This window comes from Pipra filicauda, unplaced genomic scaffold, assembly GCF_003945595.2.
Source record: "Pipra filicauda isolate LSUMZ 115617 unplaced genomic scaffold, ASM394559v2 scaffold27_size4233163_pilon, whole genome shotgun sequence".
Classification (NCBI taxonomy): domain Eukaryota; kingdom Metazoa; phylum Chordata; class Aves; order Passeriformes; family Pipridae; genus Pipra; species Pipra filicauda.
Window position 1 is genome coordinate 1,608,105 of NW_024104398.1, and position 26,345 is coordinate 1,634,449.

General features: G+C 38.2%; 1 protein-coding gene across 10 annotated transcripts in view; it reads left to right on the forward strand.

The window, feature by feature from the left end:
- UNC79 (unc-79 homolog, NALCN channel complex subunit) overlaps positions 1-26,345 on the forward strand; it is a 107,649-nt gene that overhangs the window by 38,434 nt on the left and 42,870 nt on the right. For 6 of the 10 annotated variants that reach the window (XM_027729409.2, XM_027729413.2, XM_027729412.2 and 3 more), the window contains 14 exons: positions 975-1,116; positions 1,522-1,601; positions 1,686-1,834; positions 2,838-2,995; positions 3,343-3,524; positions 4,776-4,977; positions 6,591-6,770; positions 7,799-7,864; positions 12,059-12,345; positions 15,304-15,486; positions 16,195-16,357; positions 19,223-19,375; positions 20,650-21,873; positions 23,456-23,563. In XM_027729409.2, the coding sequence (XP_027585210.2) occupies positions 975-1,116; positions 1,522-1,601; positions 1,686-1,834; positions 2,838-2,995; positions 3,343-3,524; positions 4,776-4,977; positions 6,591-6,770; positions 7,799-7,864; positions 12,059-12,345; positions 15,304-15,486; positions 16,195-16,357; positions 19,223-19,375; positions 20,650-21,873; positions 23,456-23,563 (3,277 nt within the window). The remainder of the gene's footprint in view (positions 1-974; positions 1,117-1,521; positions 1,602-1,685; positions 1,835-2,837; positions 2,996-3,342; positions 3,525-4,775; positions 4,978-6,590; positions 6,771-7,798; positions 7,865-12,058; positions 12,346-15,303; positions 15,487-16,194; positions 16,358-19,222; positions 19,376-20,649; positions 21,874-23,455; positions 23,564-26,345) is intronic. The other 4 variants (XM_027729420.2, XM_027729411.2, XM_027729419.2 and 1 more) reach the window with 3 other exon arrangements.

A 26,345-nucleotide genomic window follows, 5' to 3' on the forward strand; every position in this document is an offset into this window, starting at 1 on the left:
TTGACCATTGAAAATGCTGAGCATTGTTGAAAAACTGAATGTACTTCAGGTTGTGTATTCAGCTTTTCAGACATAAATCTGTACTCTTCAATCACTAGTTGTCATTAAAGTCTTCTGTAGGTTTGCAGAAGAACTAGAGCATTTCCTGTGGTGGTGATGGTTTGATGAATTTGTTTTAAGTTGTATGTCTGTTATACATAACTGTTCCAACTGATAGTTGAGAAGACAGCATCATTCCGCTTATTCTGAGTGCTCATTTGCTGTACTTGTTAGTAGCAGATGTTTATTAGTATTTCCTTTTTCAGTGGAGGGCATAGTGATGCCCTTCTAAGTGTAAAAGGTTCAGGATTTCATTTGGATGTTTTTGCTAGTAGCAGGTGTTGTGCATGTGGTATTCAGTAACTTGTGCTAGAAAAATCTTCTCATGCCTGGTCAGTACAGATTCTCATCTCAAAATTAGCAAGTAGTGCAGTCTTGGGTGCTGGGGCATGGTACTTCTAGGATCCACCCTGCAATTTACAACATAAATGTCACAACGACAACCTTTAATCCTGAGCTCCTGGCCACTGGCACAAGTAACTACAGCCTACTCCTTTGTTCAATGTAAAAGTGGTTGAGGTAGGTCCTGCCCCTAAGCCTGTAACTCTGCAATCATGTAGGAGATGCCTTGCTCCTGTCTGTTACTCCTTTCAGGCAAGGATGACAAACTTGGTGAAACATTGGCTCCGTGACTGGATCCACCTCAGGTCCAATATGGATATGCAGTTTCTGTTAAATCCATGTCTGAAACATAGTCTTTCTGTTGGTATGCATTTGCTGATGCAAAATATTAGATAGCAGGTGATTTGAATGCACAAGTGTACATGGAACTAAACAACGCCTCATTTGAGCTCAGCTTATCACACCAAATGTAGCTTTAACAGCAGGATATGGACAATATCAAGAAATGAATTTAACCTATTATATTCTTAAAGGAGCCCACAGATAACCTCGAAGATAGTCTTCTGTATACTAGACCTGAGTTTATTATAGGAACTGAAGGAGAAGAGGAAGACAAATCAGCACCAAAGCATGGAGAAAATCCAGGAAATCACACAGAGGCCACAGAAAATGCTGGTAGGTAGAGGATGAGAAGGTTGAGTATTTCCATAAGGCTTTAAAAGAAATGCTTTACTCATATAGAATACAAATTTCTGAAGCAGTCTTTCAAGTTCAATAGTGCACAGTCACTTTTTTATCATGCATTTAATTATTTCAACATTTTAATTAAATAAGAAGGCTGTATTTAGGTTGGTAGCATGTATGACTGTCTCTCAGAAAATTGTTAAAAGAAATTTTGACTTTTTGAACATAAAATAGCAAAAAAATTGCATGCCAAATTCCATGCTGTTCTAACTTTACTGACTGCAGGTTCTGTGACTAGAATTAATATATCTTTCATCACCTCAACATTCTTTAGTTTCATTTTTTATCCACAGATAAAAGAATTTTAACATTGTCTGTAACTTACATTTTTAACAGCGATAAAAAATGACACAGAAAGAAAGTTTTGTTATCAGCAACTTCCAGTTACCTTGAAGCTCATATACACTATATTGCAGGTAACATTGATTACTTGTTTGTTTGGTTTGAATTGTTGGTGAAGTGGTGTCATTATGTTGACAGTAATAGATCTGCTTACACAGGAAATGTCAAGGTTTGAAGAACCAGACATTCTTTTTAACATGCTGAATTGTCTGAAGATCCTTTGTCTTCACGGGGAATGCCTATATATAGCAAGAAAGGACCATCCACAATTTCTTGCCTATATTCAAGATCACATGCTGATTTCAAGGTAGGTTTTTACTGCATATTTTGTCCTCATACTTTGTTGGTTCTCCAGCTATCCATTTGTTGTTAGCATCAAAGAATTTGCACATTTAGTATGGAAAATTAACAAGGGTGGTAGGGAAGCATGGAAGGGTTAAGAAACCCATTTGAGAGCTCATTGCACAGGCTAATTAAGACATTAGAAATGAAACCAAGGTACCCTCCTGCATTGTCCATCATGGCTACTCTGTCATGCACCATTTGTTTTGAATAATAGCATTATCTGAGACTGAGGTATATCTTCCCTGACTCTATAAAATAAAATAAAAGATGATGTAGAGACAGGTACACAGTTTATAGGACTTTAACATTAAAACTGAGAGAACAACAGTATTGCACCTTATTTTTATGAGGAAAAGGAAGTTTTTTCATTTAGAATCAGAGCGAATTGGATTGAAATCTGTGCATTTTAAGATTCTCTTTGGAGAAAGGGACTTTACAGAAAACTAGCTGAATAAACATCAGCATATAATCTTCTAAAATAGTGTGTTCATCACCACTTACAGCTGCTCTGTATCAATTTCACTGAGCATCTCCTGAGGCTGTAAGGTTTCAGCGGACGAGAGAATCTGTTCTGAATCTAGATACCAGCAAATTGTGAACACGCAACATCTTAGTTATTCGTGGTGCCAGGGAAGTTCATGTGGCTTATGTGCTGAAGCTGGTCATGCTGAAACTCCTAATTCATAGGACAGTTTATGTTCCATGGTAGTTGCCTTGAATTAGGCAACCTCTTTTAAAATCTGAAGTGTTTCAAAGTAAGGAATATTTAAACTTGGATTTTCCAGAGAAACTGCTCAAATTGAAAATTTGCAAGTAGCTCAGTTTTCCTACAAGTCACTCTGTAGAATTCACATAAGTGCCTAGGATGGCTCACGAAGATTTTCATGAAAAGTGCGTTACGTTTAGAAGAAAGGATACAAAGGGAGTGTTTTTATAAGCAGGCTTGCTCTTTTTTGTCTTTCCAGTTTATGGGGAGTTGTGAAGTCTGAGTTCTCTCAGCTTTCTTCCCTGGCAGTCCCACTTCTTCTTCATGCACTTTCGCTTCCCCATGGAGCTGACATTTTCTGGACAATCATAAACAGCAATTTCAACAGCAAAGATTGGAAGATGAGATTTGAAGCAGGTAGGCCTGAGGAATGTACTCTATTTTCTCATCGTTACTTCTCTGAAGAGGTAGAACTTTCTCTGCTGTAACTGAGGAGACCTATAATAGATGATGATCTTTTTGCTGCTATGGAGAGTTTTGAAGATAGTCTGTTGCAAAACTATGGCACAACAGTGCTGTAAAATAGAGGAGAACATGAAACATTTTGGGTAATAAAAACAAAATTACAACTCTTGCTAGCTATTTTTGTTGTTACTTTCTCAGCTGTGCATGTTTCTAGGAAAGTTCTATTCATCAGTACATAAAGAAGCCATTGCCTAAATGAATATGCCTCTTTTCTTTGTCTGGGTACGTGATGACTACAGTGGAGAAGGTAGCTGTTTTGTGCAGATTTTTGGATATTCACTCTGTGACAAAAAACCACCTACTGAAGTACTCCTTAGCTCATGCATTCTGCTGTTTCCTGACTGCTGTGGAAGATGTCAACCCAGCAGTAGCTACAAGAGCTGGGTTATTACTTGACACCATAAAGAGACCAGCTTTACAGGTGGGTGCATTGCATTGGAAAAAGTACATTCAAACAGGAAACTGGGTTTTCACCTGAAGTTCAGATGTACAGCATCACAGTCACTGCTAATACATCTTTAGGCAAGCATTATAGGTCTTGGTCATTGACATAGGCACAAAATAGCCAAGGGAAATGGTACTGCCCTACCCCCAACTTAGAATCATGGAATTGTTTACATTGGAAAAGACCTTTTAAAGATCATCTAGTCCAACCATAAATACTTTGATGACTGCAGAGGATACTGTTGCATTTGAAGTGGTTGTAAAAAGCTGTAAATATTTTTTATTACTTTAAAATAATTTGATATTTTTCAATTAAAAATACATTTGTAAGTCTTGTGACACCCTGCTGAGCTCACAATGAGAAAATTTATTTGAGCAAAATCAAACATGGCCTTGATCTTCAAAAAATTTACCTAGGCATGTCATTTTATCATGTGAGGGAGCCTGTCAATCCAAATTCTCATGATTAAAACTAAATGGATATGAGAGAGAGATAAGCAAATTAAATAAATCTCACAGTACACAGTTCAGTTCTAGTTCTCTGGAGAATAGAATGAATATGTATTTTGAAATGTTCAGTTTTGCTGCCTGTGAGAAGTTGTTAATATTTTCTAGTTTTATTCCATTTGGTACCTTTTCAAAATAGTTTCCAGAGAACTTGAGTTCAGTGAGACTGTACCAGTATACCACACTTCCAAATTTAATGTGAGCTTTCTTCTCAAAGTTAAGTCTTGACACTAGAGCTGAAATTCTAGTGCAAGTAATGTACAGAAGAATTTTGAGGCAAAGTGCCTCTGATACACTTCACCATGTATTTTTTCTTTCTCTGTTTGGGCTTGATGATTCATTCTTTTTATAATTAAGGGCTTGATTCAGTTACGCGAATGTAAGGTTTTTCTCAAGCAGGAGTGTATGAGCAAAGTACTTTGATATTGTGCACCAAATGTGCAGTAGGACAGAACTTTGCCTGCACCTTTACATTCCTCGGAATCCTAGCAAATTCTGCATTCTAAATACGATGTTCATTTATCTCCTCACTTACCTTACTTTCCTGTTGATATCAATAGCATTAGTTCTGACTTAAAGGACTTGATAGAAAAAAGGAACTAAATCTTTATCCAATACTAATTGGCAGGAGTTGTGAGCTTTCACCTCCTTTTGCTTTAAAAAATCCCGAAAAGATTTCATATCTCACTTCTGTGTTATTTTTTTTTGTTTCCCTCTACAGGGTCTCTGCCTCTGCCTTGATTTCCAGTTTGACACAGTAGTCAAGGACAGGCCCACAATTCTTAGTAAACTTTTGCTACTTCATTTTTTAAAAGCAGATATTCCAGCTTTGAGCTGGGAGTTCTTTGTGAATCGCTTTGAGACCCTGTCTCTGGAAGCACAGCTTCATCTGGACTGCAACAAAGAATTCCCTTTCCCAACAAGTAAGCAGAATCCAAATCAATCTGATCTCCTTTTATCATGTTCTGGAATTAAATTTTCCTGCAAGGGTCTGAGAGACTTGTAGATATCACATGTATAAATTCTCTGAAATTAAGTAATCTTTCGGGCCAAAAGAAAATAAATCAAAGTGAGGATTTTTTGACTGCCCAACTACGGATTAAACTATATTCTGTTGCACCTTTGGGCATCATGTTTTACTCTCCCTAGCATGTGATTGCCAGCCTTGGTTGAAATGCAGTCTGGTTCTGTCATCAGCTGCAACTTGCATTAACCCACCTGTTCTAGTGTAGCTGTTCTTATGCTGTCAAGTTCACTGTTTTCAAATAGTGAGCCTGACCCTGTTCTGTGATGGTCTGTCTAAACTCAGCCCTAGGAGCTGTATGATCCTCAAAAAAAACCCAGTGTATGTGGCACAACACAAGAGGCACATGGACTCCTGGAGCCAGTGTTCAGTTAACTATTCTTGCAGTGACAAATGTATGTAAATGTTTATCCTGTTCGTACTTGGTTTCTTGATGAGATACCATGTCTCCTTACATTCACTAGGAAGGGACTAAAAAATAATTCATGCATGATTGTTTGGCATTTAGAGTCATTGAAAATTTCCTAACACAAGTGGTGGCCCATAAGGAAGATCTATTTCCATCTGATTTTCTTGGAGGAGGTGGGAACAGCTGTTTGAACAGCATGTGCTCCCTCAGCAGGCTAATGCCTCCTCTTACATTTGCATGGAGCCCAGTGCCTGAAAATTCCCGGGTGCTGCTGCACAGGAGAGGAGTGGAACTGCAAATGTATTTTCTTCTCCATATGTGAGTAGCTTAACCCAGTCCTGGGAACTGCTGATGTGGCCTGAGGAGGGAATCTTGACACTGTTTTCTAGCATCTCTAACTGCAAGTGTGGGGTCATATCTTTAAATGTGTGTATTTGGGAGTTATTTAAATTATGCAAAAGATAATTTTTAGATTTCTTTTTAACCTTCTCTTTGCCATTTCAAAGAGTGGTGCAAAGGATGGGCTCACTGGCTTCAGTCACTCAGATCATTAAACTCAAGGGGTTTCAGTGCACTCTAGACGTAAGTATGGAAAAGTATTGGTGACCACATTAAGACATGCAGTGATGCTACTGGTAACACCACTGTAACTGCATAATGAACACTCACAGGTTTTTTGTTCAAATACAGGACGATAGGTGTAGGCAGGACCAGAGGTCAGTGAGGCAAGACTAGAGGCCAAATCAGTGTATGAGTGCACTAAATGTGATCTGTACTTATGATATTTTTGACATTTTAAGTAGGGTGCATCTCATATTCCCTTAGCCTGAAATTCAGGTTTTGATTTTAAGAACCTGTTTTTATCCAATCTCTTAAGAAAGAAGTAACAGCATATTTTTTTAACATAATTATGCCACTTGGGATTTTATGGATTTCAGAACGAGAGCATGCAAATGAGTACCTTGCAGGTGGACCCTTGAGCCCATGTGAAGCTTTCTTGACTGGAGTGGGACCTGGGGCCCAGTTGCATTAGGCACTTGGCAGCGCTGGGGCCTCACCATGCTGTGGAATGAATCCTAACTTGGTCAATTGCATTTGCAAAGCTATCACTGCTGTCCGGACAAATGTCGCCAACCTCAGTGATGCAGCAATGTGGAAGATCAAGAGGGCTCGTTTCGCGCGTAACCGTCAGAAGAGTGTGCGCTCCCTGAGGGACAGTGTGAAGGGACCAGCGGAGTCAAAGAGAGCGCTCTCCCTTCCAGAAACCTTAACCACCAAAATTCGTTGAGTATCTGTTTATGTTTTTGTGACACACCTCCATCTTCTCCCTTAGGATCGTATCCTGTTTATGGGTACACATTGGAGCTGCCAATATTTATCCAATTGGATAGCAAATTCAGGTTTCTGACTGTTTTGGGCATTATTCAGATAATGACAAGTTAGTGAGTTTGACAAAGAACATAGACAGACATTATGTCTATGCTGTGTTTGTTTAAAATGACATAACAAAATGCTCCAAGACTAGTTTGTATATAGATCTTTATTTGGGGCTAAAACACACTAGTTTTGTCTTAAATAGAAACAGTGTTTACAGGAAAATTAATTTGTTCCTAGTTTATCTATTATTTGTAATTATTTATCAGTGCATGCAATACATGGTAGACATGTAAAATCAACTTTTAATGTCTCAAATGAATTTTTGGATATACTCAGAATTCTTTTGTTAAGAAAACAATGTCAGTGCAGCACATCCTTCCTACTAGCTTCTATAGGAGGATGTAGGTGCAGGAAAACCATAGGCCTATATGGAGTGCCATGCAGATACCTTTCCAAGCAGAAATAAACCTCAACCATTCTCATTTAGAGAATTTTACAAACACAAATTAGTGTTTATATTCAAATTGGACCTTTGCTCTTACCCATATAAAAGGATGATAAAACTTTCAAACTTGGGTGCTAGTAAACTATTAAGTTACAAAATAAATAAATAAATAAATTCCAACACTCCCTCTGCCCTCGAATATTTTGGGATTCTTAGGTAATCCTTCTTGACCAATTATCAATCCTGCATATGGACTCCTGTGTGATAACTCTTCTACCAGCAAAATTAAATGATGGAGAAAGTTAGAGTTATAGAACATGATGCACAAAACCTGTAGGGCACAGAAGAGACACATTCCAAGCAATTACACTCACTGCCTGACAACAGCACATGAGTAAATGAACATAAATATGCTAGCACTGAATATATGCTAAGTGTAAGATGTCAGTGCTGCCTTATTAAACAGAGTTGCTCTTGTTTTTTTTAAAGCTGTGAGCTTGACCAGACATGAGCAGTCTGCACCAGCACTTGGAGGAACACCAGAGCAAACACCAGGTGGGTTTGACAAGGGAGGTGTGTTTTGATGGAACAGGAAAAGGAAGGCTCTAACTCTGAATTTCTTGCTGAATCATGAGATAAACTTACACAAGATGAAAGTTGTCTAAGTGGCACAGTGAATCACATCTCAGCATGGTTCCAAAAAGTGTAAATTGAAGCTTTGCTCACAATTTGTACTGAAAACTGCCTCCAGTTGTAAGTAGTACTTCAGAGTTGGGGGGAGGTTATTCAGAGGCAGTCAGCTATGCCAGCAGTGCCTCACTTTCCTGTGTTTCATTGCCCACAAGTAAATCTTTAGTAAACTGGCCCTGTGGTTCACCTATGTTGAGTCTGATCTTTGACCAGGTCAGGTTTTACAGACAGCTTTTGCTTGTCAGTACCGTAAATAACACTTATCTCTTCTGTATGCTTACAGACATCTTAAGTCCTTTGTTTTGTATTAAGTGACATTTTGTGAAGATGTCACCCTTCTGTCAGGCAACTGTAGAACAGACAGCTCAGCAGGGTCCAAGTAATCTCTTATGTAATTGTGACTACTCATAGGTCTTGCTTCGAGTGCTCTGTAAACTGACAATTTGGAAATGAAAAAGTCTCAGATTCAAATCTTTTCATGCTCCTTCTTCAAGACTTGGATACTTCCAACAGATGCAAATTCAGAATCAGAACATACCAGTTTATTGGGCGATCAGTGTGAGTGCTGACTAAGCTGTGAAATGGAATAGTAGAGCTTCTGAATTAGTGGTATATAGCCCTGTTCTGCTAGCCCAGTGAGAGCTGCAAGTCAACCAGTTTCTTACAGAACTGGTGGGTTGTCACAGGCTCATAGAAGGAACAAGTGAAATAATGGTGTGATGAATAGATGTGTCAGTGAATGACTGTTCTTCACTTAATGGCACCAGTCACCTGGTATTTACTGGGCTTAAAGGAACTTGTCATATAAGGAGTGTCAGTCTCACAGTAGGCATTGTTAGCCATTGTGATTTTATTAGATGTATTCCGGTATTTTGAACCTTCACTCAGGCTCTCTTCTGCCTCTTAATCACCTGAGGTTCAAATGAAATTTCCACTAAAAATGTACATATAAAAGAAGTTGCATGTAGCTAGTAACTACTGATCTGAAGTCTGATAATATGATTCAGAATATCACAGATGATTTGGGAACTAGGAGACAAGTGACTGTCCCTTTCCTCCTGCCCAGTATTTATTATTTCTTTCTGAAATAAATAAATAAATTCTTGTAAAAAATTATTTTCAGGTTTGCCTCATTGTTTTTAACACTGCATTGGCGGTACTGAGCATATCTGATTCAGCTAAGGAACTGACTGACTCCTGAACAGAGGCTCTACATCTGTTGTAGAAAAACATTTGTTTTACACGTATCACTTGAATGAACTAGTCCTCGTGCTGGTCTGTTCTTTCTAGATCTAAAACTGTCATTCTTGCACAGTCCAAATGCAAGCTGAGTTCTGTGTGCATTTTGTATGCACTGAACTCCAGGATCAGGTATTTGTTCCTATATCCTCTACTTGTATCCTGGACAGTCACTGAGAGAGTTCAGCCTGAAGAAGAGGAGACTGAGGGGAGACCTCATTGCGATCTACAACTTCCTTGTGAGAGGAAGAGGAGGAGCAGGCACTGATCTCTGTGGTGACCGGTGACAGAACCCAGGGAATGGCCTGAAGTTGTGTCAGGGGAGATTTAGGTTGGATATGAGAAAGAGGTTCTTCACCCAACAGGTGGTTGGATGCTGCAACAGGCTCCCCAGGGAAGTGATTACAGCACCAAACCTGACAGAGTTCCGGAAGTGTTTGGATGATACTCTCAGGCACACTCTTGGGAGCAAGGCCAGGAGTTGGACTCGATGATCCTGGATCATCGAGGTCCCATCCTGGACCCACTCGATGACCATGGGTCCCTTCCAACTCAGAATATTCTGTGATTCTATAAAGTGAAATGTCAGGAAAAATCCTGGGAAGTCTTTGTTAGCTAGTGTTAGTATTATGAAATACTGGCAAAATTGAGCATTTTATCACTGAGCTTCTAAATTATATTGTTCAGCAAGTGAAAGTAAAATGGATTAATCTTTTCAGATTAATTACTCATTGGGTTCTGTTTGGAGAACCAGGATTTGTTTAGAGCTCAATGATCCTTTTCCTCACTTCATCTTATCTCCTTCTTTGTTTTCTTGAAAATATCACAACATGTAAAAGAGATGAAAATAAATAGGACTAACTAAAACAGATCTAATGTCATCCTTAAAAATTATGTCTTTATGATACAATTTCACGGAAAATTTTAACCTGGGTATAGTATGTGGAAAGATTATTTCTCAGTTGATGTCCACAAAGCTAAGATTATTTACTATGTGCATTTTTAATGTGCTTCTGAAAATGGTACTTGCTTTATTTCTCATTCAAATTATTTCAGATTTCATTGTTTTTGCATCTGTAAATCTTGGTCCAGCAAAAGTTTGGGTAGAGAATTTTCATTTTGAGGGAAGGTTTCAGTAAATAAAAAATCCCAGTGAAAACTGTCTGGAACAAAAAATATCGTAGAACATGAAGTTCATCGTTTCTTTTTACCAAAATGAGACCAGGAAAGGAAAGTTATTCTTAATAGATGTGGATCTGAAAATTGCACACCCCCCTGCCCAGTGGAATGACAGTTTTCATTTTCACCTGTCATAGAAATAACAACCTTCTCCCATGCTCTGCAAAACAGCCAATCAAACAAACCCCTTTGCTCTCCCACCAGTAAAAAATGTAAAATATTTTACCATTGTTCAAAAAACTTACAGACACTGCAGTTTGTCTAGTGAAGATGCAGTTGTACCAGCAAAGGAGTCCCTTGTCAGAATAGCGTATTACATTGAGAATATCAGTAAATTAGAATATTAAAATAATTTTTAATATTTATTATAAATATATAGCTATGAATGTACATAAAACCTAGGGCATGTAAGTAACTTGGATATTAAATGCTGACTAGTAACCCTAACACAGATGCAGGAGCCATTTTAAGATTATACTTTGAGTAATCTTGCTTCTTTAATTTTCAAATTAAAGTGTTGTTGCAAAAGTAAGGACTATGTCTGGTAGTTGAAAGGATTTACGCTTGAAATGAAAACAAGTGGATCGCTTTATAATTCTGCTTCATACCAGCTTCCTTTATCTCAATTATTCACTGTCAGACAGATTTTAACCATGGATCAGAAAATACATCAGAATACATTTTAGTAACAATTAATTTTAATTATTCAGTTATAGTGATTAATGAGCAAACTAAAATTAATGGTGCAATAAAAAATTAATGTTCATGTATTGCCCTGTTTTGATGCTGTCAAAATATTTCTTTTATTCCTTTTGTTGATCAGTACAATGAAAAGTTTTTAATTTATTTTGCATATAATGCATATATAATGCATTTTATTTATACAAAAATATTTAATTTAAGTTGCTCTTTTAAAATAGAACACTGTGGACTAATAAACTTTACTGTTATTTGGCTATGGATTTATTCAGAATTATTTAATAAAAAGAGTTGTATCTACTGTTGTGTGAAATGATTTCTGTTTTTTCATTCCTAGTGTTCCTACCATGTAGAGCTTTAGAAACAGCTAAGCACTAAAAAAAGGCTTCATACATAGGCTGAAAAGGAAGAGAATAATTTCAAAGGGAATTGCTAGAAAATTCTGTTAATCATACATGGTTTTAAGAGTGACTGGAAATACTGTATTTAAAAAAAATTAAAATATGAGAATGAAAACACTTGCCCAGTTGGCAACTGTTATTTGCAGTGTGTCTGTTTTGGATAGTGACAGCCAGCATCCAAGCCTTCCTGTGCTTTGTAAGTAGCCTCTTGTCTTTAACGTTATCATATTCCTGTGGAAAGTACTACAGATTGATTATTTCCATTCAGAGTTTATAAACCAAATCTTAGGGTTCTACTCTGGGGAAAAAGTCTCCAATGTTTTCACATAATACATAGTGTCCTAAGAACTAATAAATGATAATAGCGCCTATGTTTTGGTCCAGGTTATTTAAGTGAAATACAGATTCAACGCTGAAAGGGAAAGTCTTCATTCTTTGTTTAATCATTGTTTGGTAGAATTTTTCATATTTCCTACCTGTATTCTGTACCCTGTTTACGGTGTTACCCAGTGTCTGATTCCAGTGTCTCTTGTGCTGATAGGACAACCCTCCCCAGAGAATGATAATACGATAAAAGACCTGCTGCCAGAGGATGCTGGGATAGATCACCAGACTGTCCACCAGCTCATTACGGTGCTAATGAAGTTCATGGCAAAGGATGAGAGCAGCGCCGAGTCGGACATCAGCAGTGCTAAAGCTTTCAACACAGTCAAGCGCCATCTGTACGTCCTGCTTGGCTATGATCAGCAGGAAGGATGCTTCATGATTGCACCGCAAAAAATGCGTGTTTCAACATGCTTTAATGCCTTTATTGCTGGAATAGCACAGGTAGGTGAAGGCACTTACTACTTTTTGCCTCTATTGCTTATTGCCTGTTGTTGAAATGGTGGTAGCATAGCGTTCTTTGTAGCAAAATAACGGCTAAATCTGTTAATCTGACTTAAAACTTCAAGACCTCTTCTGTTGGTGAAAGAATTTCTACTTTCTACTGGTAGTCTAAACTTGCTGCCTCATTGGCATAGGGATAATGGTTTTGTGTGCATGGAGGCATGCAAATACTATTACTGTATGAAAAATTAGTGACTGCTTCAGACCTCTTTGCCTTCTTTCACTAGTCTGTGAATGCCTTACTTTCCTCATGTGTATTTCCTCCTTTCCTCTTCAGGAAGACCTGGGACCCATGTGTTCTTGCTTGTTTCCCTGTGTGAGTGATCTGTAAACTCTTGAACATTCTTCACTTTGTAGGAGGCTCATTTTTCTTCCAGTACTTTCTGTTCTCCCTTTCCTGGGAATTGACATCACCATGATGAACTTTTGCCTGCAGTGCTATGATAAATGACCAAGCACATCCTTGCCTTGTACCTTCTTTCTCCATCTTGTAAGGAGGACCATAATTTTCTACCTCACAAGGCTCTTCTAAGGCTCAATTAATTCTTAGTCATAGCAAGTGCGTGGTACTGGGCTGAAAAATATTTCACACTTATAGAGTATTATTTGCAATGAAGCATTATCATGACTTCAATGCTTTTTCCTTATCACAGACTCTCATAAAGGATTACCTTAGGGGAACAAGAGGGTTTTGATTTCAGGTGTCCACTGTAACCTTCAAATTTCAGTGATCATAGTTGACCTGATTTTCAAAAGTACTACTTACTGCAACTCTAAATATCACCGCCTGCCTTTCTCTTCCACCTTTAAAATGTCTCATGATAGCTGAATTCACCATTTCTGTTTAAAAGCTTCATAATTGAATCCTAGTTCCTCTGACGTCAAATGGAGTTTGAGAACTTCAGTAGGCCAGGATTTTTTTCTGTGCAGCAGACATCAATATTTTAGTTTATATTTTGGGGGAATTTGTTTCTTAGCTATAGGGCTGCTTAGTGTTGGGAATCACTTTACTGCAAGAGAAATGCTCTTTGCAATCTGAAGATGTGTTTACACAGTGTAAAGTCAATACTGAGCTCCTAAGAGATCTATTTCAGTTTTAGTTCCTGAAGTCATAAATACTTGCTTTCCCCGCCAGCTCCACAAAGGTTGGGATTGGGTTGGCTTGCTGGTTCGTTGATTTTGATTCAAAGCTTGATTGGAATCGCCAGTTCAAGGAAAAAAAGTCCAATATCTCTTAGTGTTTTTCATCATAAAATCTGAGTATTTTGAACTGCTGAAGACATAACCCACCTATTTCTCCCCCTGGCAGCCCAAGCTGCCTGTTTGGCGCTGGCCGCCAGTGCGGTGCTGCCCCACGTGGTGGCGCTGCTGCGCAGGCCTGGCCCAGCATCCATCCCAAATCTCCCTGTGGGAACTTAAAAAATGGGTCTGCTCAGCCTGAGACATGTTTGCATTACAGCATGTGCTGTGCGTTAAGGCAGCGCTCTGTCTTCTTTGTATGGATGAGTTTTTCCTGACCGTGCTCTGTAACTATCACAAGTTACATAGGCACTGCAGTGTAGGACCAAATTCGGTGATTATATATCATATATTCGACAGGCTCACCCTATATGGAAAGGCATGGGGGTTCATCTATTTAGCTTTGTGCACGCAACACAAATATTTGAGACAGCTGCGCATCGAACTAGAGAATTTTACGTGGAAAAACTAGTCATCTTGTTTAGAGAGAACTTGAGACATGAGTTTAGTGTTTGTAAATTAGGCTCATCCCCTTGTTCTAATGAAAAACAAAACAAATACAGACTGTCTGTTTAAATGTACAGAGCTCCTGATAAAATGTGCTTAGTCCACTGAAACTGCAGGGACATGTTAGATCTTGGGGTTGTGCTGGAGTTGGTTTGGCCTGTTGTTACATCTTCCTGGGTGTCAACCAGTGTAGGTCAGCATCAGAGATGAGAGCTTTGTGGATCCTTATTAGCATCTAGTTTAACTGCTGATTTCAGGGTGTGTGATTTTAAAAATAGCTAATGTTGCAATACTAATGGGAAGATTATGAAAAATAGCAATGCAGTTTCAATCGAAAGCACAATTGTGCCAGGGTAGTGGGAATATGTGGCCTCACTGCACCTAACAATCAGGATTCAAACCTCTAGGACAGACCCCAAATACCATAATGCTCTTCAAAGTTCATGGAAGGCAAGGCATATGAGTAGCAGTAATCACAGCAACCTGTCTGGAGCAACACTGCCACTTAAGATTGATGAGCATTTTATTTAAAGCAAGATATTTTTCATTCACTTTATTCTTGGATCCTTTAGAATTTGTGTGCTTAGACTTCCCACATAACATAGTGGACATACTCTTACCTTTGCTATGGTGGAGAGTGGGATTCTAGTGTCATTACCTAATTCCAGAACCTGAGGCTTAAACACCTAATGTGGCAAGCCTGTTGAGAAAAAAATAAAAAAATGGCAAAACAGTGTTAATACAAAGCCCCCAAATAATTAAAATATGCAACACCAACCCCCAAAGCTCACAGCTGCATCCTATCTGTTAAACATGGGATGTACATGATATGGTTTTGTGTGTTGAAGTATGATCAGCTTGTGCTATAATACAGGGCTATCCCACCATAATATACTTTGTGAAATTGCCAGTGTATGTTAGAATTTAGACTGTACTGAATGAAAGGCTTTCAGAATACATTTTCTTTTGTTTAATTTTGCCTGTCTAGCTAAAATGAGAACGTGGCAATCTGGCAGAAAGCTTCTCACTGGTAGTGAGGCTTCCTTAAAACTATCCATTTCTTTTCACTTAACTAGGACCTCAACTGTATTATTTTATTTTTCAACATAAGTGGATTTGGTTTTGGTGAGATAACTCCTGTGCTCTTTTCAGGTGATGGACTATAACATTAACCTGGGAAAACACCTTCTTCCCTTGGTGGTACAGGTGTTGAAATATTGCACTTGTCCTCAGCTAAGGCATTACTTTCAACAGCCTCCTCGCTGCTCCCTCTGGTCCCTCAAACCTCACATTCGGCAGATGTGGTTAAAGGCTTTGCTTGTTATTCTCTATAAGGTGAGTGGTCTTAAAAAGATGCTGTCCACAGAGAAATTTACGCTTCAATTTAAAATTTGTTGCAGGGAACACCTAAATGTACAGCAAGTGAAAAGAACTGTAAAGAACTCTTTTATATGCTTACTCACTGCATTTAATTTCAATGTCTGAAATAGTTAGCCTTTCTTCTGTGCTACTGACTTCATCTATGCTTCTGCAGTGTATATTGTCTTTTGTGTGTTTACCTGAGAAAGAAAAGTATGAATTTGAAAATAGGAAAATGATGTATGAAATTCCAGTGAGAAGTATTTTGAGTAACTTAAAATTAGTTTTGAAAAATTAGTAACTTTAAATGGGGGAGTGTGTCAGTTTAACAACTTGTATTCTTTAGCTGAGTGATGTTAAATGGTAATGTGTCTATGCACTGAAATGGAGCTGTGAGTACTTTTGATATGCTTAACAAATTTCTAGGAAGTCTGTAGGGCATACAAGGAAGTGGAGACACTAAATGTTACTAATATGGACTTCTAATATTTTATTAAAATAATTCTGTGTACAAAGCTGACAACAGTCCTGCTTCTCATGGTGTAATTGTGAATGTATAATGAAAGGAAGGCAAAGGGCATCCAGCTGACCACATTCTTATAATTTTTCTATTTTACTGCCTAAATGTTTATCCAAGGAGAAGAGTTAGTTTTTAAGCTGAAGTTTTTCTCTTTTGCTGAACAGTACCCCTACAGAGACTGTGAAATCAGCAAGATTGTACTTCACCTAATCCACATCACAGTCAATACCCTCAACGCTCAGTATCACAGCTGCAAGCCCCATGCAACTGCTGGTCCTTTGTATAGTGACAACAGTAACATAAGCCGATACAGTGAGAAGGAGAAAGGTACTTTTAACACTGATTTGTGTGATAGTCATTGATTTAATTCATTAAATCTTGCAGTTGTTGTAGAAATGGGTAAATAGGGTCTAAACCTTAGAACATAATACTCAGAATTAAGTCTGAAGTGTGACTTATCTGACCAGCTATAGCCACCTACAGTAAAAGATATTCACAGTTGCTCCTTAGGTTGAGATGTCTCACATCTCTTGGGGGGAGTGTGTCTTAAACTTAGTGGTTCAGTCACCATGATAGTGGTGATAGTTCTTGGCCTTTTCCATGGCAGTGCTAACTGACCATGTTCACACGCAAGGTGTGCAACCAGCCTAATGCCACATTCTGATTTTACATTGTAATGGCTTGGAATCATAGCAAGAAAAGAGAAAATTATCAATTCAGTCTATAGTTTGCTTTTCTCTGTTAAAGGAGCTGAAGTTGACTAGCTTAATGCAAATGTATTTGTGGATGTCTAACGGCAGAAGAGAATGGTTCAACCCCTAGAGTCAGTGTTCGATTGTTAACTCTATGTGCTTGCAAGGGTGCTCTGATGATGTGAGCTGGTGTAAGCTTGGGGCTTGAAGTCACATGGTGTCACTGAGTGTAACTCCTTACAATTGTGAGGTTTATTACATGGTAAGTGTTAGTGATCAAAAGGTTTTATCAGGTTTAGCAGGTTCTTTTGATGATAATCTGTAGCTGCTTTTCAGTTATTTTGCCTTTTAGCTGCTTGTTTGTGATTTACATCCTCCTTCTCAAACAGTCGTCTTAGTGTGGAGCAAACTTCTGAAAAAAAATCCAAGAAGCACTCTTGTTATGCATGTTGGTCCCTTTTCCTCTTGCTGCTTGTTGCTTGTGAAAAGATATTCAGCAAAAGAAGAACACATTTTTTTTATTATCTGAACACCCTATTACTCACCTCTCAAAAATTAAAGCAAGCTTAACATGGATTTAACCTATGTATCGCATATTCTCACTCACTTGGATGTTTAGTATTGGTAGTGGAGGGCTAAGAGTGTTTAAATAACTGTGGCCTTACTATAGATTTATCTTTGTTTTGAGCCAAGTTAATAATTTAATTCATAGTGACTTAATAATGCTGAGGGTAGTAATAATACATTTACAAAGTGCATTCACTTTCTGGATTGATTCTGAGATGTTTCTAAGACAAAGTGAGGTGACTAAGTACCCAGCTTGTCCAACACTGGTTCCCTGGGTGGCCTTGTGTCTCACTTCATCGTTGTTTCCCTATGTTTACAGTAAGGTTAATAATATTTACTTGCTTTCCAAAGCTGTTGTGATGGGCTTTGGGCTGCGTGGAGGTAAAGGACCATAAATGGACGCATTTTACTCTGTAAATACTGACTTAACCATAGGGCTTATTCTCCTCCTTTGTGGAAAGACTGCAGAAAAAGGAGGATGTAGGAAAGTTTTCTTCCATCTGCAAGAAGCAGCCAATATAATTCCATAGGGACTTGGAAAGTTGAAACCTTTCCCACTTTTTCTTAGGAGACTTGTTTAATCTCTGGTCAGGTAGTGTGTGTGTTGCTATCATCATCAAAAGTGGTGTTTAGAGCAATGAACAGATGAGAATTTCTTGTCAGGCAGCAAGAATCCCTGTACTAAAGATGGATTTTCCAACTATTGAACCTTTTTCCTACTTTTTCTGCCAAACTTTGTTGTGTGGTTTGTGAGTGTTGTGGGAATCAAGTATACAGACTGCTGTAGAACTGGTGATAAATATTGTGAGAAGAACCATTTGTTGCCAAGGGGAAGAAGAAGTCACACATAGGACCTGACATTAAAAGTGATCTAACTTATTAAACCCAGTTCATGTAGAAATTCTTACTATCAGCCTTGTTTGATTTTTCTGGATTTGTCATTTCAATAATGTATCTTATGCCCTGGTGCTTTTAGGTGGCAGTTCCATAGCTTCACATGTACTAGCACTTTCCAGAAATTTCAAAGCTAAAGATATTTATGTCGAGTTTAAGTCTTCACTTTTTGTCCATTCTAACTCTTTGACTTACTTGCCTCTCCACTCCTAGACACCAAATGCATTTCCTCTCCATATTTGCTTGCTAGAATAAACAAGGCAAACTTTGGTTTTCTTTTGAGTGCTCTGTTTTCTTTATGGTCCCAGTAGTGTTTTATTTCCTTGGAGATGAATCACTGGATGTAGAATCACAGAATGATTCCTCGTGATAAGTATGGATTTTTCCTTTTTTTATTTCTGTTTCTTTTAATAGCCATTTCATACAGATGATGTGGCATTTTTGAGATGGATAAATAGATTTGGATCTTTCTTTCTCTTTGCCGTTTTCAACTGGCAGGTCTCAGAGCATAACATTTTACTACTACTACTTATATTAATAATTTCATAGTTCATACTCTTAGGTCTTATTCTATTACCAGCTTCTCCAGATTATCCGTTTCTTCCTTTTTCACTTCCGTATTTTGCTGGTTTATAACTGACCCTGCAGTTCTTTGAGTAATTTCCGTCTTCTTCAGTTTACCATTTCTCACTGAGCATTACAGAAGTTGTTTACTCGAGTCAGTGTCCCAATCAAGTGTATTTCTTCCATCTAAACAATCTGTATTATTATCAGTAGAAAAGATCAGCTCAGAATGGTAAAAGCATTGGTATACTTTTGTTGTGTTGTAACCCATTTTTCATTTATCTCTGACTTTAACCGAAGAGGTAACAAGAATGACAAAGTTATACCTGGGATATAAATTGTCTTGCAAACTTCAGATGATTCTTCATTTTTCAATCAAATTTAGTTGAAACTAGCTGGGGTTTTGTTACATAGACAGCTTTTCATTCGAGAAATTGTGCTCTCTTAAGAGTAATAAAGCTTTTTCTTTCTCCAGCAGAGGAAGACAGTGTTTTTGATGAATCTGATATTCATGATACACCAACTGGACCTTGCAATAAAGAGTCTCAAACTTTCTTTGCAAGACTGAAAAGAATTGGTGGCAGCAAAATGGTGAAATATCAGCCAGTTGAGATGAATGCTCAAAGAAGTATGAATTGTTTTGTTGGTATAAATTCATGTAGAAATACAGTTTCCTACTCTTAGTTTCAAGCTAACGCCTTTCTTTGTAGAGTTTGTTGCACTGCCTGATTTGAATACAACTACTCTATCTGAGTTAAAAGAGCAGATACTCCTCATTTTCCTGAATGAATTATCTTTCAAGAATCTCAGAGTAGGCATTCCAGAATAAAAATATCTGAAATCAGCAGTTGTTCTCTGAAACATTAAGCTCTTTTGAATTAAAAAAAATTATGAGGATTTGCTGGAATTTTCTTTGACCATTGGGCTGAAGATTTTTACTCAAATTAATTTTTTACTAGAAATTGATTTTGTTGGTGAGGTGGGACTCTGTGGTAAGCAAATTTGTTGTTGCTGCTGCAAATGTTACGCTTTCCCATTGGCAAAAATGGTCATTTGGGGGTTTTGAAAAGTTGGAACTATTTTGATTTCAAATTTAGGGTTCTGAAATGAATAGCCTAAAAAAAGTTGAAGAGATTTCCATCACCACCCTCCTGCCTTTTTTTTCTTTCAGGTGTTTGCATGGGGTGGGGGGGATGATTCTGACTAGGGCAAACAGCTACTTTAACTTTTCTCACTTCTTTTTTTGCGTGGTGATTCATGTGTGAAGTATTTTGAAATATGGGGATATTGATGATTAGGAATATCCTGTTTTATGTGAAAATATGTAATTCATAATAATAATACAACAGTGTTAACCCCTTAAATGTTCTCAGTGAGTATGTTTGCACAGCAAAATACCAGTGCAGTGGTAGTACCAGCAAGTGTAACTGTGCTTGCTTCCCTCCTCCCTAGGACAAGGAGCTATGACTAAGAGGTGTGATAGTTGCTAGACTTACTGCTGATACTACCCTTGCTTCTTGAATTAGAAGCATCCATTTTAAGCCCACTTTGCTGCAGTAAATTAATGTAGGTGTACTACATGCAGCCAGCCCAAGTATCTGTAGAAATGTCTTCTTTCAATGCACAAGGCTAAACAGTCTATCTTCAGGGTACATCTGTCCAGGATGTATAGAGTTTGGACAGTTTTTAGATAAATCCTATTATCCAAGTGGCAGGTTTTTGTTATCATTCTTTGTAAAAATCTGTGTAATGTGATTCTGAGGTTAAAATGAATGTGGACAATTTTGACTAATACTGGGTTTGTATTTGAAATGCTAGTCATGTTGAATTGTGAGATAAAGATGAAGATATCTGCCAAAAGTCTCCAACTGAGGTAGTATTAGCTCTTTCTGTTTTGATCAGGTGAAATAGAGCTGGCTGAATATAGAGAGACGGGGGCCTTACAAGACAGTATTCTACGCTGTGTGAGAGAAGAAAGCATTCAGAAAAAAAAACTGCGCTCTCTAAAACAAAAATCTCTTGATATAGGGAATGCAGACTCCCTGTTGTTTTCATTAGATGAACATCGCAGGAAGTCCTGCATAGACCGGTGTGACTTAGAAAAACCACCTGTCCCTGCTGCTTATGCCGTGCACAGGCAGAGCGATTATGGACGATCTCGGCAGAATTCTTCTACTAAAGCTGAAAATATAGAAACGCAAGAAAGTCTTCCTCGTACAGAGAGTTTCCAGGAAACAAGAAGGCCTGTCATACCAGAAGTTAGGCTAAACTGCATGGAAACCTATGAAGTAAAAGTGGACTCCCCAGTTAAACCTGCTGGTCCCAAGGAAGATTTAGATCTGATAGATTTGTCCTCTGATTCAACATCGGGTCCTGAAAAGCATTCAGTGCTGTCCACTTCAGACAGTGACTCTTTAGTCTTTGAACCACTTCCTCCCCTTCGAATAGTGGAGAGTGATGAAGAAGAAGAAGCAACAAACCCGCTGAACGATGAGGTCTCTGGAAAAACTGCCGTGTCATCTCCTTCAACTCCTATCAACGTCTCTGCACTCAGCCTCAGCACAACTCCTCTGGTACAGTTCAGCATTGAAGATTGCTCCAAAGACTTTAGTTCTAAGGATACAAGCAACAATACTTCATCAGGAATAGAGGAGATAATTTCCACTTCTCCCAAAGCTCAAAAGGACTCTTCAGAGTTAGTTAAGCCGGAAGAACCTCAGGACGTGTCCTCTGGGAACCCACTAACACTGAAACAGAAAAGGGACCTGCTGCAGAAGTCATTTGCCCTTCCAGAAATGTCCCTTGATGATAACTCGGAGCTCAATGTGGAGGAAATTAGACCTAGTGGAACAATTCCAAGCCCTAATGTAAAAACAGTCCTTATTAAAGTCCCCGAAGATTCTGAAAAGCAAACAGAAAGTGATAAACTTGATACCAACACAGAGTCTGACACCGAACAAAACGCAGAGCAGAAACAAGAAGAGGAGACTGAGGAGTCAGAATTTAAGATTCAAATTGTTCCTCGCCAGAGAAAGCAGAGGAAGATTGCTGTGAGTGCTATTCAGAGAGAATACCTGGACATTTCCTTTAACATCCTTGACAAGCTGGGAGAGCAGAAGGAGGCAGGTGAGCTCACTGACCCAATTGAAAGGCTTATTACTGCATGAAGGTTTTAGTAACAGACTGGTGTAAGGAGAGATGTGTATATTTATAGGGAGAGATGCGTATATGTAGCATCTGATGTGGTCCCAGGCAGCTGATGCTTCCAGGTGTTTGTTTCTCACAAGGAATGTACTGATACAGGCATTGTGCCTGTGCGAGGGCCCATTTGAAAAGAAAGTGGAGCTCAGTGACAAAAATATTCATTCTGATTCAAAGTTAAGGAGTGAAACTCCATGGCCTCTTTATGGAGGGAGTCAGAAAAATGGTCATACCTCTGTGCCTTTTATCCTGCTGAACTAGTCTGTGCTACACTGATTCTCTTCTGGTGTAGTGATTTTTGGCCTTTATTTCTTTTGCCAGCATAAGGCAGTGGAAAGCAGAGTGGATCACAAAGTGCAAAGCTGAGCAGGCTGTGAACTTCAGAACTAGGAGCACTTAGAATTAACCACAGTTTGCATTTAGGAACAGACACACACATATTTTGGTTTTATACACTAAAAGCTTTTGTATTAGGTATCCACACAGTTTACACGGCCTGTTTAAATCTTTGTTAAAAATTTAAAATTCAAGCATGGGGAATCCTCTGTGTACTGTAAGTTTTTTCAGGTGATTTCAATGCAAAGTTTTGTTACTAAGTTTTTTCAGGTGGAGAGAAAGTAAGTTTTTTCTGTTTCCTCAGTTTCCAATTGAATCTGTGAAACAGTTTGAAAAACTGTATGCTGCTGTGCTTTTAATTGTGTGGTGCAGTGAGGGGGAATATTTATGCATTCCCGACCTCACTTTTTTCTTAATTGCTTCAGAGACAATCACAGTGTACTTTCTTATTATGTTATTCCACTGTCACAAGGAGCAATCGTTCAGTGTAATCATAGTTACATTGTTCCCTTTATGTTTCAGGCCTATTGTCCCATTTATGGTTGTAGTAAGCTGAAGAACTACTGGAGCTTTATAGAAACTAAAGAGAGCTGAGTGCTTTTGAACCCTGTTGAACTGGGTTCTTACGGAAGCAGAGTCCTGAAAGAATTGTGCAATTAGGCTCAGTGCTTCTTTGACCATTCATAAGGGCCGGTTTTCATGCAATAACTAGCACTATCATCCCTGAAACTGCTGTGCCAGTTCTGTAACACCAAGTGGAATCTTTTTAGTGAAAGAATCTTAAACTTTATGAATCTTTGGGATCAACTGCTGGATCAACAGCCTTTTGAAGGGTAAACCAGACAACATGTTGGGGATAAGGCTTTTAAAAGATGTTAAACCATCACTTAAACTAGATTTACATCAGTGGTACCTCTATTATTTCCATGTTGGTGGTTCCAATAATCACTCTGTGAGTGGGATCAAGATCAAACGATGTGCATTTATTAGTTCTGAGCTCTAAAGACCACAGGCAGAAATCTCCTTTAAAAAGTGATTTTGAGCACTAGATCCCTGTTCCCCTATAAAAATTCTTGTGACACACACACTGAATCCTTTTAAAACTGCTGGGAATGCCAGATGGTGTATGGATGACTGAAATGATTTGAAAAAGCACAATTTTCACATGCAGATCCTGCTGCCAAAGGACTTTCAACACTGGAAATGCCAAGAGAATCATCATCTGCACCAACCCTTGAAGCAGGTGTCCCAGAGACAAGTAGTCACTCTTCCATATCAAGTAAGTTTACCTCTGGTTTGATGATTAAATCAAAGTTACTGTATTTGTGCAGCAAATGCATATCATGTATGGTAAATTCTTTCCTCTGAGTTTCATGGATTTGTGGAAATAATGTGTTGGATATAATTAGATCTGTTAAACCTCCGATGGTCAGCAGGATTTTAGCAGTTAATGGGTACAAGATTTTCTGTTGTGACGTGGCAGGTTTGATAACTGTGGTTTTCTTGAATTAAAGTAGGTAGCAGCTAAAAGCAGTATTTCACTAAAGCATTGTCAACTGTCAGTGCACAGAAGCAGAGGATGAGAACTCCACAGGGCTGTTACTGTGGCCTTTGATACATTTCTTGCTGTACCTTAGGGAAAGAATCTCATGCAATTTTTGTAAAATACCTTGAATGCCACTTCCTCAGCTGCTTGCTGTAATGTGGTAACTATTTATCTGAGACTCCCATATCCATTTCAATTGAAAATGAACTATATTGACTCAAGTAGACATGACACATGGCTTAACAGAGCACATGAAGATAACACGGTTAGAACACTAACAAAATTCAGAATGGTGTGTCCATCTAGGTAGTGCTAAATAACACATCTGAAGGCTGATGGGACAGAACTCTGACTAGTAGAAAAGGGAGGGGAAATGACCTTTGATACCAGTGAACTGCTAGATCAACTCAACTGTCTTGCTGCGCTTCAATTTCAGATTGCTATACAAATGTTAAATTTCAGTTTCTGAAATTCATTGTCTGCTGATTTGATCAGAAGGGGTTTCTGACCTATTAAAGGAAAGTGTTAATTTAGACATGCAAGTTGAATACTCTGAATTAGATCTTACCTCTCCAGTTTTCCCACACGTGTCTCATGTCATGTGTATCTCATAGTCAGAGTACATTTGTTGGCCACCTAATGATACAGATGTCACTTCCTAAAGCAGCTGAAGAGGTACCAGTTAAGACCTACCTCTTGTGGGTTTAGCTGAGTGCTGAGGGTTCCTGTAAATACCAACATATGACACTGAGATTAGCTCAGTTGTTTAGAGCATGGTGTTAGTAACACCAAGGTCGTGGCTTTGATCCCCATATGAGCCATTCACTTATGAGTTGGACTCGATGTTCCTTGTGGGTCCCTTCCAACTCAGGATATTCTGTGGTTCTGTGAAATTGGAAATATTACTGGTATGATGTTAAGCCTAAGTTCCTGTGTAAATATTTCTTTCCTCTTTCCGTGTGCCTCAGTTTCCAGCTGCAAAAAAGAACATGAATGCTTCCATTGTGTCTCTTGTCCATTTAGAAACAGTTGTGACCTACTGTGTGTCTTTACAGTGCTTGGCATAAAAAGCCCCGATCAGGACTGTGAGCACAAGACACTTCAGTAACACAAAGAGATAACATTACTTTTACAACCAGTGCCTGGCCACAGGAAGCATACATCACTGATTGTGACAGGAAGATTTTGCCTTTGAACTTCTCTTTTTGAGTAGAGAATTCCACAGGAACGGAGGGATGATTGTGTAGATCACTAGCTAACAAATGAAAGAGTTGCCAGCTACTATATGAAGGTTGCTGATTTTCTCATGATTGTTAGGTTTGTTGGAGAAAACCTGATAAGGGAAAACTTCCCTCCCTATGCCACTTGTCAGTCACAGGCATGAAAAGTTACGTGCTGATCCACAGCAGTCAGCCTGGCTCCAACACTGTTCAAAGGCTGGCAGCTCTTTGGTTTTTTTTTTTGGTTTTTTGTTTGTTTGGTTGGTTGGTTTGTTTGTTTTTTTGTTTTGTTTTGTTGTTTTGTTTTGTTTGGTTTTGGTTTTGGTTTTATATTTCTGTGTTTTGGTTTTCTTATTTTATTTTTTATTTTATTTTTTTAATTAACTAATCAATATTTGAAATCATGGCTGTCCTTGAGAAATGAGCTAAATAGTCCTGGAAATACAAACCTGCTCAACAATAGCCTGATCATGTGAAATATGCATGGAATTTTTTTAATTACAATCACAAAAAGCTGTTAAGAAAATTCAAAGAGATAATTTTCTCTGTTTTGACAGTCATCTGCTCTCCAAGCAGTCTTGTCAGTTCTAACATTAATTGCTGTTCTTTTATCAGGAAATTCTGTGCTTGATAAAGTGATAAAGCATCTATTTAAAATCATTGCCCTGGAAACGATGGAAATTCTGTTTTTTTCCTAATTTGCTCTGAAAGGCAACTGCAATATAACTTTTAAAAGTGAAATATGGAATGGTCTCTTGGTCTGCTTCAGTTCCGCCAGCTCAGTTACACCAGGACTGCTTTGCAAAAATGCTGTAGAGGTTTGTACTTGGACCAAAAATAGAATTTAAGTGGACTTTGAAAGGGTGTCACTGAAAAGGATATAATGAGGAAAACTTGAAATACTTTATTCAATAAAATAATTTCAGCGTGCAGATTTCCTCTGAAGTATTTATTGTGTTTACTATTATGCAAGGCTTGTGTATGTTTTGTGAGGGATTACTCTGCTTACTCTGCATTTTAAAGTCTCTGATAGAAACTGAGTAGAGCAATTTTAGAAGGCACTCAACCCTTCAGAGCTTTCTGAAAGTTGTAATTTATCCCTTATCTCTAGTTCTTCATCACAATTAATAATGTGAAATGCTGAGTTTAATTTCACAGCTTAGCTGGATACTGTTCGGAATTTTAGAACGGAACTAACTGATATTATGTTAATGTCCTTTTTAATGATGTTGAATGTAGTTGCAGATGAAAATAATCATTCAGAAAAGCTTTTACTTTGTTGCCCTTGTTTTAAG